General features: G+C 48.9%; 2 protein-coding genes across 2 annotated transcripts in view; both read left to right on the forward strand.

The window, feature by feature from the left end:
• Window positions 1–14,601, forward strand: part of LOC107076061 (zinc finger protein 271-like) — a 179,142-nt gene that overhangs the window by 23,478 nt on the left and 141,063 nt on the right. The gene's annotated exons all lie outside the window — the stretch shown is intronic.
• Window positions 242–10,151, forward strand: LOC138243253 (zinc finger protein 721-like). Its single transcript, XM_069198773.1, has 2 exons — window positions 242–889; window positions 4,712–10,151. Exons 1-2 carry the CDS (start codon window positions 307–309, stop codon window positions 8,680–8,682), a joined length of 4,554 nt encoding a protein of 1,517 aa, XP_069054874.1. The 5' UTR covers window positions 242–306; the 3' UTR covers window positions 8,683–10,151.

Genomic DNA, 14,601 nt, shown 5'->3' on the forward strand with positions numbered 1-14,601 from the left:
TCTAGTTGTATTTGTAAATTCTTTATACATTTCATAAAAACTGTAATGTCGGCCGTATACGTTGCACTATAATATAACGTAAACATCTATTCTGGACTATTTTTTTCAGATTATTATTATTATTACTATTCGATTCATATTTTTGCGGTTTATAGCAACGGTCACTAAGGAAGTGCGTCTGATAACCCGGAAGTCCTCTGTTGTTCCGGTTTGACCACGTTTTGCTTCCTGTGTGTTCAAACCCGCGTGTTTGCAGCCGCTGCAGTTGCAGGAGTTGTTTGTGTCTTTCAGATCGACTCTGAAGAGATGGAGAATCAGCTGCTTAATCTGAGAACCGAGGCGCACTCTTTCATGGAGACTGTGTTTAAATCGATCGTGCACGAAGTTTCGGGGGTTTTCCGAAACCGGACAGATGATTCCGAGAAGCCGATTGAAGACAAACTCCGCCGGATCTCCCAGGTTCTGGCGAGACGGGTCGTGATTAAAATCACGTCGGTCGACCACGGTTTCGGGACCGAAATCGCGCAGACGAAGCAGGAAAACGAGCTTCGCTGTTTCATGGAAGCTTTGCTCAAATCCTTCGTGTACGAAGTTTCAGAGGTTTTCCGAAACAGGACGTCCGACTCTGAGGACGAGTTTCAGGACAAACTCCGCAGCGTCTCCCAGATGCTGGTGAGACGGGCCGTGTTTAAAATCACCCAGTGTGTGGAGGAGAGTTTCGGGACTGAGATGGCGCAGCTGAAGGAGGAAAACGAGAGCCTGAAGGTGAGATTGCATCTGTGGGAGAAGGAGCCGGGAGCAGGAGGAGATCGGGGGCAGACAGATCGTGTTGGACACCCGCCTCCCTGTGAAATCACTGCAGAAGTAAAGGAAGAAACGGAGCTCTCAGGTACGTGGAGTGACTTTCCTGTAGTAATGCCTGTGTTTAAAAACGATGTTTTTAACTTCCTCGCTGTTGAAACTGTAGTGGACAGATGCAGAGCGAGGTAGGAGAGGTTTGTGATGTTGCAGAGGGTTGGTTTGCTGCAGACGGAGCTGTTGTGGTCCGGTTATATTCTCATTAAGGCTGTTGCTGTTCTTTGAATGTGGACAGAAACTCGATTTTGTCTAAGTATGATTTAATTTGTCGTCGATTGATACACTTTCTCTGTGTGAAAACCAATTTAGGAGATGTAAGAGTCTCGGAAATAGGTTTGTGGGCAGGTTATTTATCGACGTAGCGGTAACTATCTCTTCTGTGCAGTGTTAATGTACCACATTGTTCAGTAAAGCAGTGACAATTGTACATTAAAGTGTCTGTATTAACATCCCCTCTCTCTCAGTGCAGTGTTCATGTACTGGAGTGTCCAGTCAGTGTCTCTGTATTATCTTCTCTCTCTCAGTGCAGTGTTCATGTACTGGAGTGTCCAGTCAGTGTGTCTGTATGAACCCCTCTCTCTCTCTGTAGTGTTCATGTACTGGAGTGTCCAGTCAGTGTGTGTGTATGAACCCCTCTCTCTCTCAGTGCAGTGTTCATGTCCTGGAGTGTCCAGTCAGTGTGTCTGTATGAACCCCTCTCTCTCAGTGCAGTGTTAATGTACTGAAGTGTCCAGTCAGTGTGTCTGTATGAACCCCTCTCTCTCAGTGCAGTGTTAATGTACCGGAGTGTCCAGTCAGTGTGTCTGTATGAACCCCTCTCTCTCTCTCAGTCTTACAATGTCTTACAGGAGCAGGATTTGTGGCTGCTGCTGTTCAGAGCCTCACATTGTCTTACAAAAGTGCTCATCTGTGTGACAGTGAACCCTTTCTCAGTCTGTCTGGGGGGTGGGGCTCAAGCTACTGTCTCCCTTCCTCAGTTCAACATCTGATTCGTCCTCACTGCCAGACAGGGCTGAAGAGCTCATGAATTGAAAGTGAATATTTAACATGCTGTGACGTGTGAATATAACTAATATAAATGTCAATATAATATACATACTCATGAGAAGTTATCATCAGGGAATGATTATAATTATAAAAATCTATTGTACGTAGTGGCTTTAAAATCTTTGTATATCCAGTTTCAGATTAAAACAAAGTTTTTGCATATTCTTTGTTCTATATATATGGTTGTCACAGAGCTAGGAGAGCATGTATCCTTTTTCTTCTTATAACATTATTGTTGTTTTGTTACTGAGAGATCTTGGTACATAGTATATATAAAACCATTTTCTGTTGTAATTCAAGGTTCTGGATCGTAAAAAAAAAATACTTTTCCTCGCTGAAAGTCTAACGCACAAGAGAGAATGGTGATATACATACTTGATGATAATTTGTAGCGGCTTCCTGAATATTTGTCCCGCAAGAGACACTTTTTGGGGGAAACTATCAGGTTTTGATGTGCTGTCATGTGAACTCTTGCCCTCAAGATGGTAAGAGATTGCATTTGGTATTGCATGTGATTAAATGGTAATTCTTTTATTTGTTCTGTTTCCTATATCAGGAAAAGAAAGTATATGCTCGGTTTTTGAGTAGTCCCTTGAATGAATTGGTCGCGTTCTGTAACTTGCCTTACAGTTAAGTGCATTAGTAACCAGGCGCTACAGGAAGTTGCCCTACCCCTCCCAGGAAGTTGTCCTGCAGGGTTCATGGGAGTTGTAGTTCCTGAGCTAAACCTGCATCGGTGACTGTTGGGAATGCGTATTGATGACAGAGATTGGGGAAAATAAGAGCCCCACGCCTAGTTTCTCTCCCCACAATGCACTGCCCAGGCACAGAAACACTCCCTTGGGCAGAGCGGTGGCACTGTGGGTAGGGATCTGTGCCTGGAAGGTTGCCCTTAACCCCAACTGCCTCAGGGGTGCTGTATAAATGGCCGACCCTGCGCTCTGACCCCAAGCTTCTCTCCCTGCCTGTGTGTCTCATGGAGAGCAAGCTGGGGTCTGCGAAAAAGCCCAATTCCTCATGCGAGAAATTGTATAGGGCCAATAAAGTGGTCTGATCTCATCTGCAGCGCTATATCAGAAACGTTAAGTTGAATAAGGTGCTTTGCAACATAAGTGCAGGTGTGTTGTTCCTGCATATTTCGCACAGCCTTGTTTAACGCCTCCAGGTGGTCCTAAAAATAATCTAGCACTGATATAAAAGACGTCATATGGTATATTACTATGAAGGAAAGAGGGGAGCAAAAAAGCATCGCTCTGGTTTGCGGTTGATTTTTTTTCTTGGCAGCGTATGTCCTATTTTAAAATATCGGGGTTAGGAAGAGCAGTAGGGGGTTGATGAGTGAAAAAGGGTGAATTGAAGGTTTTACACGTTACAGTTTCCCATCACAAAATGGACAACATGTCCGGGTTTGCCCCGCGACGCGGAACGAGACAGCGAGACTCCTGGGGAGGGGAAGCGGCCCTCTGGCGCTGTCCGCCAAGCAGGCTCAAGGGTCCGGCTCTTTTAATCGGAAAGGAAGAGTCGTTCCCAACTGGGAGAGAGTTTTGCCGGCGAGCACAACGTGCTCGATCACTTTGGAACGTGCCCAGCCTGTGCTTATTCCCTTTGCACGTCGCCTTACAATAGTGCTTAGAGTGACTCACACACTGGGACAGCTTACAGTAATAATAATAATAATAATAATAATCGCTTACACTTATATAGCGCTTTTTCTGGACACTCCACTCAAAGCGCTTTACAGGTCAAGGGGAATCCCACTACCGCCACCAGTGCGCAGCCCCCACCTGGATGATGCGACGGCAGCCATAGTGCACCAGAGCGCTCCCCACACACCAGCTCTCAGTGGGGAGGAGAGCAGAGGGATGAAGCCAGTTCACAGAGTGAGATTGTAAGGAGGCCATGATTGATAAAGGCCGATGGGGGAAATTTGGCCAGGATGCCGGGGTTACACCCCTACTCTTTTCGAGAGACGCCCTGGGATTTTTAATGACCACAAAGAGTCAGGACCTCGGTTTTACATCTCACTACACTGGGGCATTAGGACCCACATGAGCCGCAGGGTGAGCGCCCCCTGCTGGCCCCACTAACACCTCTCCCAGCAGCAACCTTAGTTTTTCCCAGGAGTCTCCCCTCCAGGTACTGACCAGGCTCACACCTGCTGAGCTCTAGTGGGGGGGCTACCAGCTGGGAGCTGCAGGGTGATCTGGCTGGCGGCCATACTGTGATCTGGATCACATAGTTAAAAACACTGCCAGACAGATAACGCGTCTTCATTCTAAGGAACATCGTCGGAGCCTAAACCCCGTTGTAAGTCGAGGGCTACCTGTACTGTTAACAGAGGGAGTAAGCGCCAGTTCAGCTGGTTTATTTCAACTCAATTCAAAACACTTTATTCAGTGGGGTCATTGAACCACAGGCCCTCACAGCAAGCACACAATTATAATCGTATCTATTATTATATCCGAGAATAACACAGTGGTATTAAAAACGCCACTAAAACTATAGTAATGTCTCTGTACAGTACAGTATAGAAACTTTCGAATGTTGGAACAAGCCCATTAAAACCAGAACCCACTGCACGTCACCCAGTTACAGTGGAAAATATTTATGAAAGGTTGTGTTCTTTTTTTATATTTAGCTACCACTATCATCTACTGTGTGTACATTAGGTGTGTATTTACATGACACTACTGTTTTTATATTCAGCCACCACAATTGACCTTTAGATTTTCTGCATGGGTGTAAAACTGCAAGAGGCGCGTTCACAAGCTGCGGTGTTATAATAAACTCTCTTCTCTTTGCACAGAGCTCTCCGCTGCAGAGGGGAAAGAGACTCCTGGGGAACAGCACACAGAGAGCCGACGGAGACAGACTGTGCCCACGGTGAACATAGAGCCTGAGAGAGAGACACCTGGACCCCTAATAACTGGGGACTTTGCAGGCCAGTTTATTAATGTGAGTCCGAAGGAAATTGCCGAGAGGTTTATTGAACTGGGGTCTGTGTCTGTTCTTGGGCACAGAGAGGAACAACTGAATGAACTGGACGGTTTTAGTCTCGGAGAGCTGAAGAAGGAGCCCCAGTTGACTGACCCTGCAGAGCAGCAGACCGCTGTACCTGGTGAAGAGAACAGTACTGAGTCACAGCAGCCAGAGGAGAGTCAGGACAGGGAGGAGCAACAGCAGCACCTACAGCGCGTGATGATAATTAGGCCTTGTTCTGTTCAAGTGGAGAGACTGTCATTGAAGAGTCTAAAAGGGGAGGGGGAGTGGGGCTCCAGTCTGATGCAGCAGACAGAGCTCACCGGCGCACAAGGAAAAGAGACTCCTGGGGAACAGCACACAGAGAGCAGACGGAGACAGACTGTGCTCGCGATGAACATGGAGCCTGAGAGAGAGACTCCTGGACCCTTAATAACTGGGGACTCTGCAGGCCAGTTTAATAATGTGCGTGCGAAGGAAATTGCCGAGAGGTTTATTGAACCGGATTCTGTCTCTCCTCGTGGGCCCCAAGGGAATGAACTAGCCGTCTCGGATGCTGCAGATGAGAGACCCCGAACGACTCCCACTGGGGGTCACGAGGGAGAGAACGCAGGTCCGTTTGGGGGGGGAGAGCAGGATCGTCAGGGGGAGCGTCCGCAGAGTGAGAAACCCCAGCGAGGCCCGAGGAGCCGGAGGAGTGATCCGAGGCCTGGCTCAGATGGGGTGGACAAAAATTCATTGCAGCGGATACCCCGCTTATGCCAGTCCAACAATTCAAAAGAACACCAGCACCTTCACGCCGGAGAGAGACCATTCGTCTGCGGCCAGTGCGGGGCCAGTTTTATTTGCCCGAGCGACTTAAAAACCCACCAGCTCCAGCACGCGGGAGAGAAACAGTTCACCAGCGGTCAGTCGTTCACCTGCAGTCGGTGCGACAAGAGCTTTAGTACGCCGAACCTGTTAAGAAGTCACCAATGCGTTCACGCGGGAGAGAGACCGTTCGGCTGTAGTGAGTGTGGGAAGTCATTTCTTTGTTTAAATGGCTTAAAACGGCACGAGCGTTGTCACACAGAAGAGAGGCCATTCGTCTGTGGTCAGTGTGGGAAGTCATTTAAAGTTTTAGTAACCTTAAAAAGACATGAACTCCGTCACGCAACAGAGAGACGGTTCATCTGTAGCCAGTGTGGGAAGGCGTTTCATTGTTTGGAAAACCTGAGACGCCACGAGCACCTTCACCCTGGAGGGGAGAGATCATTCGTCTGTGGTCAGTGTGGGAAGTCATTTAAGACCTCAGGAAACTTAGAAGCTCACGAGCGTCGTCACGCAGAGGGCGGTCCATTAAACTGTAGTCAGTGTGGAAAGTCATTTAATTGTTTAAAAGCCTTAAAGAGGCACGAGCGTTGTCACACAGAAGAGAGGCCATTCGTCTGTGGTCAGTGTGGGAAGTCATTTAAAGTTTTAGGAGCCTTAAAAAGACATGAACTCCGTCACGCAACAGAGAGACGGTTCATTTGTAGCCAGTGTGGGAAGGCGTTTAATTGTTTAGAAAACTTGAGACGCCACAAGTGCCTTCACCCTGGAGGGGAGAGACCATTCGTCTGTGGTCAGTGTGGGAAGTCATTTAAGACCTCAGGAAACTTAAAAGCTCACGAGCGTCGTCACGCAGAGGACGGACCATTAAACTGTAGTCAGTGTGGAAAGTCATTTAATTGTTTAAAAGCCTTAAAGATGCACAAGCGTCGTCACACAGAAGAGAGGCCATTCGTCTGTGGTCAGTGTGGGAAGTCATTTAAAGTTTTAGGAGCCTTAAAGAGTCATGAGCTCCGTCACGCAACAGAGAGACGGTTCATCTGCAGCCAGTGTGGGAAGGCGTTTCATTGTTTGGAGAACCTGAGACGCCACGAGCACCTTCACCCTGGAGGGGAGAGATCATTCGTCTGTGGTCAGTGTGGGAAGTCATTTAAGACCTCAGGAAACTTAGAAGCTCACGAGCGTCGTCACGCAGAGGACGGTCCATTAAACTGTAGTCAGTGTGGGAAGTCATTTAATTGTTTAAAAGCCTTAAAGATGCACGAGCGTCGTCACACAGAAGAGAGGCCATTCGTCTGTGGTCAGTGTGGGAAGTCATTTAAAGTTTTAGGAGCCTTAAAGAGTCATGAGCTCCGTCACGCAACAGAGAGACGGTTCATCTGCAGCCAGTGTGGGAAGGCGTTTCATTGTTTGGAGAACCTGAAACGCCACGAGCACCTTCACCCTGGAGGGGAGAGATCATTCGTCTGTGGTCAGTGTGGGAAGTCATTTAAGACCTCAGGAAACTTAGAAGCTCACGAGCGTCGTCACGCAGAGGACGGACCATTAAACTGTAGTCAGTGTGGAAAGTCATTTAATTGTTTAAAAGCCTTAAAGATGCACGAGCGTCGTCACACAGAAGAGAGGCCATTCGTCTGTGGTCAGTGTGGGAAGTCATTTAAAGTTTTAGGAACCTTAAAGAGTCATGAGCTCCGTCACGCAACAGAGAGACGGTTCATTTGTAGCCAGTGTGGGAAGGCGTTTCATTGTTTAGAAAACTTGAGACGCCACAAGTGCCTTCACCCTGGAGGGGAGAGACCATTCGTCTGTAGTAAGTGTGGGAAGTCATTTAAGACCTCAGGAAACTTAGAAGCTCACGTCCGTCGTCATGCAGAATTAAACTGTAGTCAGTGTGGGAAGTCATTTAGTTGTTTAAATGGCTTAAAACAGCACGAGCGTTGTCACACAGAAGAGAGGCCATTCGTCTGTAGTCAGTGTGGGAAGTCATTTAAAGTTTTAGTAACCTTAAAAAGACATGAGCTCCGTCACGCAACAGAGAGACGGTTCATCTGTAGGCAGTGTGGGAAGACATTTCATTGTTTGGAGAACCTGAGACGCCACGAGCGCCTTCACACGAGAAGGGAGAGAACATTTGTCTGTAGCCAGTGTGGTAAGGCGTTTAAGACGTCGGGGGGCTTAAGAATACACCAGCGGCTTCACACGGGAGAGAAACCGTTCGGGTGCATCGCGTGTGGGAAGCGTTTCTCCTGCTCATCCACCTTAAAAAGGCATCTGCGCATGCACACGGGCACCGGGGAGAGACCATTCAGCTGCAGCGCGTGTGGGAAAGGCTTCTGGGCGCCGGGGCACTTGAAAGTCCACCAGCGCCTTCACACGGGAGAGAGGCCGTTCAGCTGCGGGCAGTGCGGGCGGAGTTTCACTCGGTCGGAGCACTTGAAGAGCCATCAGCGCAGCCACACGGGGGAGAGGCCTTTCAGCTGCTCTCAGTGCGGGAAGCGGTTCACTCGGTCAGGTAGTCTAAAAATTCACCTGCGCATCCACTCGGGAGAGAAGCCGTTCAGCTGCAGGCAGTGTGGGAAAAGCTTTACGACCTCGGTTCAGCTAAAATACCACGAGAGGATCCACACAGAGGAGAAGCCCTTCAGCTGCAGTGAGTGTGGGAAGGCATTTAGATACAAAATCTCCTTAACAAGGCACAAGCACATTCACACGAGCGAGAGCTTTAGTTGCAGTCGGTGTGAGAAGGCTTTCAGTACAGCAGAGAAGCTGAAACGGCACCAGGTCCTTCACAGGGGCGACACATGCCGTCCGGGTGGGCAGCGTTTTACCCAGCCAGCACGCTTCAAAGCCCACCAGCTCCTTCATGCAGGAGAGAAACCGTTCGGCTGCAGGCGGCGTGGGAAGAGGTTTCGTGCGAGGAGTAACCTCGGTAGACACCAGTCCGTTCACGAGAAGAGAGACTGTCCATCCGGGAAGCGGATTAGATAGATAGATTCACCCAAGAAAGAGAGTACATCAATCCTGTTAAAAAAACAAAAAGTACCAGCGCCTTCATACAGGAACGACTTCTGTAGCCACTGTGGGTTTTAGATCATCGAGCCACTTAAAAAGTCGCCAAAACGCCCGCGCTAAAGAGCTGCGGTCGGCGTTGAAAGAATTTGATTCGGGCGGGCGATTTTCAAAAGAGACCGGCACGCGCCAGCAAGAGAGAGAGACCCTTTGGTGACAGCCAGTGCCTGAAGGGAGATGGTCCAACGAAGGAGTTCGCGCAGGAGGAAGACCTCGTGGGGAGAGTTTTAGTGACTTGGCCATCTTGAAACGACACCGGAGCTTTCATATTGTAGAGTCGCCAGTGATCAGTGGGGGGGAGATCGAATTCGTCGGGCAGCTGGAAAAAACCCCAGTGCTTGCGCGCGTGAGAGAAACTTAATTCATACTCCCTGTGGGTAAGGCTTGAGTGACTTGGGCAAATGGAAAAGCGCCGTCACGTCCATACAGGAGACAGCTCAGTTGTATTCTGTGTGAGAAGAGATGTAAGGATTTGGGCATCTGCAAAACAACACACCAGTATATTCAGGTAAGACCAGTCCTTTGAGCTGTTAAATGCCCCAACACCTTAAAAAGACGCCGTCGCGTCCATCCAGTAGGGAAGCGATTCAGTTTCGGTGTTGGGAGAGTTCTCATCTCGAGCGCATGGCGAGAGCTCCAGTTTGATTCTACCCAACATGTAATTTCTTTTTTCTGCTGCTGTGTCTCTCTACAGTGCCCGGCGAAAGCCTACACCCCCACCCTTTCTGGGCTGACCTTTCAGAACGTTTGAGCTGTTCACTGGTGGGGGGGGTTGTGCGTCACGCTGGGGTGAATTCAAAGGAAGATGCCGTTTTTTTTTGTTTTCCTCAAACGCGGCGAAAGGGAAAAGGGGGTAACTCCAGGATCATGGCGCTTCAGTCCCACGAGGTAGGAGGAAGGAGATTTGTGTGCTGGCTGGCCTTTAACGGAACTCGAGAGTCTTAGCCGTGCCCACTGAGAAATCGTGTCTGTGAAAGTCAGAGAGAGAGAGAGAGAAGAGGGGAGGGGCTGGAGAGACGCAGGCGATGTGATTGGGGGGATTGTCTGTCCGTCGTCTTCCAGCGTGCACCAGGTGACTCCCAGTGTCACAACAGCCACAGCACAAACAGGTGAATTTCTTTTGGAGTGAATAACGCTCAGTTGTCCGAACTTTTGTTTTTACTCCGTAATCTGCATACCCCGGTCCACGTTAAAGTGTACATAGAAATTGAAGTGATTGTGACGATAGCGGGGCAAAGTTTTGTCTCATTAATTATTGATGCAAGAGTTTTTATAGTTTTCCTCGAAAGTGTAAGGTGTCTTGGTTTTGAAAGCAAGAAATGATTTTATGTTGCCGATAAGGTGTGCATAGCCTGCCTCCTAATCCTAATAAAAATGGGTCAAAGAAATGTTTGTGTCGTATGTTCATTTATTGTTTCTCGTCTTCTTCATTCACACAGAACCCGTCATGTTTTATAACAAGGTCATATAGTGTTACTGAGCAGTAAAATCGCTATGAGGTTGTGAAATAACGTCATCTTATAATATTGCATCGTTACCCAAAACGGCTGAGGTGGGATCTCTCTTCTTTCCGTTACTGGTTTTTTCTTTGACGGTCTTGCGTGGAGCGTTCCGCACGCGAACTCGGACAGCGTTTGGATCGTTTTCCGGCTCGTCCAGCCTCCGGTGAGCGCTCGTGACTGGTAGACGGGGTGGGGAGTATCGTCATGCTGGAAGATTCCCTGCCCGTCACGCCCGAAACGCTTCACCTTATAATAATAATAATAATAATAATTGCTCACACTTATATAGCGCTTTTCTGGACACTCCACTCAAAGCACTTGACAGGTAATGGGGAATCCCACTACCGCCACCAGTGTGCAGCCCCACCTGGATGATGCGACGGCAGCCATAGTGCGCCAGAACGCTCCCCACACAGCAGCTCTCAGTGGGGAGGAGAGCAGAGTGATGTAGCCAGTTCATAGATTTATGATTTGGTTTGATTTTTATAATAATAATTTATAATTATAATATATTATTACATTTGTGCTTTCTCTATTTTTATCGTATTGGGGACCTTAGTTTTGAAACAAGTGCTTACAAGGGCAAACACGTCACACATCTGTTTATACCAGCGGTGAATGGTACATTTTCAATTAAGTACGAGCGACTGCGCACTTTTGGGAGTTATAACAGGTTCGATATAAAGTGGCAAAAATAGAAAAGGGGAAAATACCCCCAGACTGCGTGTAAATCCCTCCTTGTGACTGTTGTTTTTATTGTTGGATAAATACGAAATGCTGTGCACGAAATGTTGCAGAAACACAATCTGATATGTTAATAATAATTATTTTAATAATTCGATAAGTATGAGGCCCCGGATCCAAATCTTCAGTTCTGTTTTTTTTTTTTAAGTGATATCTTCTCTTCCTGTCCTGGAAGTCGCACAATGTGAGCAATTGTTTTTTCCACGTTGCGATCCACAGAGCCACAGACACCCAGTCTGACAGTAACCCAACCAGAATGGATTCTGCTGGGAGCCGGACTGAGCTCGTTCTCGCTCCCTGTGCTGAAAACAGGATCAGCTCTTCCCCGAGCACCGTCTACAGCTGCTGGATGGTGCCCTGCGTCCTGCTGCTCCGGCAATTCCTTTGACGAAAGACGGATCACCTGTGCGTTTTTAACTTTCTCGCAGCGACAGGCGGGACTGAAGGTGGGGGATATGAAGGCACCCGCTGGTACATCAATTTCACAATCGAAATAGACTTTAAAAAAAAAGAAAGTAGATATGATGAGGCGCCTGCTGGGACATCGTCTCCAAATTGCAAAATCGCGATAGACCTTTTAAAAACCAGGCGTAACCCGGAAAAGAGCATTAACTGTATTCGTTTTTAAAATGAATCGCTTTTGAATCCACTTTGATCTCTTTACGTTGCATTGGACATCGAAAGAAAACGTGCACACCTCATCTGTTAGAGAGGGCTGCTAGAGCAATAGGATCCTATGCTGGACTCTAGAGTGGAGAAAACACTGAGCAGAATCGCAAGGCAAAAAATGAAAACCAGGAGGCAGGTGAGTAAGTCGGTACACAGGGTGGCGAACAGGAAGCAACAATCCAAATCACTAGGCAAAAATCTAATCCGGGAAGCAGGCGAGACAATCGAAACACGGAGGCGCAAATGGGGAAGCAGCAATCCAAATCACTAGACGAAAGAGAAAACGAAAGACATACTAGGAGTTCGAAAACCTGAGACAAGCCAGAGGAAAACCGCGCACTAGGGAGCTCTAGGAGAATCCGCAATAGTGAGCGGGGAAGTGAGGAAAAAGGAGAACTAAAATAGAGACGGGAGAGAAAGGTGATTGGCGTTACTTGCGGCGTGAGCTTGTCTTACCGGGTGTGCGCGTGGGAATGCAAGAAGGGAGAGCGGCACGAGTGGAATGCGTAACACATCTAGCAAGGGGCAGAGCAATATTTTACGTTGCCTTCCAGTGTTTCCAACTTGTGGTGGATTTGTATGGGCGTCTGTATGATACCACTACAGCACTGGCGCAGGTGCCAAGATCCACTTTCACTCGACTTTTTCAGTGTCTTCTCCTCTCACAAATGAACTGGAGCTCAAGAGCTTTTATCTCAGAGTTCGAATAATAATAATATTAATTGCTTACACTTATAGAGCGCTTTCCTGGACACTCCACTCAAAGTGCTTTACAGGTCAGGGGGAATCCCACTACCGCCACCAATGTGCAGCCCCCACCTGGATGATGCGACGGCAGCCATAGTGCGCCAGAACGCTCCCCACACACCAGCTCTCAGTGGGGAGGAGAGCAGAGGGATGAAGCCAGACCAGAGAGAGGGGGTTATTAGGAGGCCATGATTGGTAAGGGCCGATGGGAAATTTGGCCAGGACGCCGGGGTTACACCCCTACCCCTACTCTTTTTGAGAAATGCCCCGGGGTGTTTAATGACCACAGAGAGTCAGGACCTCGGTTTTACATCTCATCCGAAGGACGGCGCCTGTTTACAGTCTAGTGTCCCCCATCACTATACTGGGGCATTAGGACCCACGTGGACCACAGGGTGAGAGCGCCCCCTGCTGGCCCCACTAACACCTCTCCCAGCAGCAACCTTAGTTTTTCCCAGGAGGTCTCCTCTCCAGGTACTGACCAGGCTCACACCTGCTGAGCTCCAGTGGGGGGGGGGGGCTGCCAGCTGGGAGCTGCAGGGTGATATGGCTGCTGGCATTGCTATTGATCGGTGATCGTTCAGTGGTGGGGGTCCGGACGTGTCTGTGAGGCTGAAACCGGACGGTACCGTGTGTCGGGCTCGGCTGGACTGCAGCGTTAGCAGGGCAATGACGGCACGGGGACACGGAGAAAATCAAGACGGGTCTATAAAAGACTTGCGTCAGCTGTCGGTTCGCAGTCAGTCTGGACTCTTAAATCCACCGATCCGATTTCAAATCTCTCTTAACACCTGAGCTGCGGCTTCTTTCGGATAGTTGTTCAGGAGAGCATTAGGTTAATCGAAAGTGTATCGATGAAATCTTGAATATATTCAGGTGGGGGGGAGCTGCGTCAGCATGCGTCTCTGCAACGGAACAAGTAATAGGTTTATTCCCTGCTGAAAAGAGAAAAACAAGTTGTGTTGTGTCTCCCTCCTCTTTTCAGCAGGGAATATACAGATGGAGCCGGTGGCTCTGAGGCTCAGGATCTGCGCCTGGGGCTGGAAGGGTTTGCCGGTTCAAATCCCGCGGCCGGCAGAGGAATCTTACTCCGTTAGGGCCCCCCTGAGCGAGGCCCTGAACCCCAGCTGCTCCAGGGGCGCTGTACAATGGCTGACCCTGCGCTCTGACCCCCAGCTTCTCTCTCCCTGTCTGTGTGTCTCCTGGAGAGCCAGCTGGGGTCTGCGACAAGACAAGTTCCTCATGCAAGAAATTGTATAGGGTTAATAAAGTGATGTTATTATTATTATTATACCTATTACGCGTTCCTCTGCTATATTGTTCGGTTTAACTCAAAACGCTTTTCTTCCACGTGAGAGACGTATAGTGTGGAGGCTGCGACAAATGTATGATTTCTTGGAAGAAAACGGTTCGAGACTCTAGCGCGACACTCAAAGCCTTTGCCCTTTTAAAAAGATATGATATGTTTAAACAGACGGGTTGTTGTTTTTTTAACTTAAGACGTTTTCGGGACTCAGGCTCGCCTGCCCAGCAGCGCTAGGCCTACGCGTATGGATGAAAGCTTTAAAGTATTGATCGGTTGAAATCAAAACGCTTTACGACCACAAGAGAGAAGTATCGTATGAAGTGTCGCGGACGGCTTCCTCTGCGTTGTGTCAAAGGGGACGCCCAGGCACACCAGGTAGAGGTCTGCGATTTTATTTCCTTATATGGCCTGATATGGCCTGATATGGCCAGCAGCCATCTCACCCTGCAGTTCCCAGCTGGCAGCCCCCCCCACTGGAGCTCAGCAGGTGGGAGCCTGGTCAGTACCTGGAGGGGAGACTCCTGGGAAAAACTAAGGTTGCTGCTGGGAGAGGTGTTAGTGGGGCCAGCAGGGGGCGCTCTCACCCTGCGGTCTGTGTGGGTCCTGATGCCCCAGTATAGTGATGGGGGACACTGGACTGTAAACAGCCGCCGTCCTTCGGATGAGCCGTAAAACCGAGGTCCTGACTCTCTGTGGTCATTAACAATCCCAAGGCGTTTCTCGAAAAGAGTAGGGGTGTTACCCCAGTGTCCTGGCCAAATTTCCCATTGGCCCTTACCCATCATGACCTCCTAATAACCCCCCTCTCAGAACTGGCTTCATCCCTCTGCTCTCCTCCCCACTGAGAGCTGCTGTGTGGGCAGCGTTCTG

Source organism: Lepisosteus oculatus, chromosome 14, assembly GCF_040954835.1.
Source record: "Lepisosteus oculatus isolate fLepOcu1 chromosome 14, fLepOcu1.hap2, whole genome shotgun sequence".
NCBI lineage: Eukaryota > Metazoa > Chordata > Actinopteri > Semionotiformes > Lepisosteidae > Lepisosteus > Lepisosteus oculatus.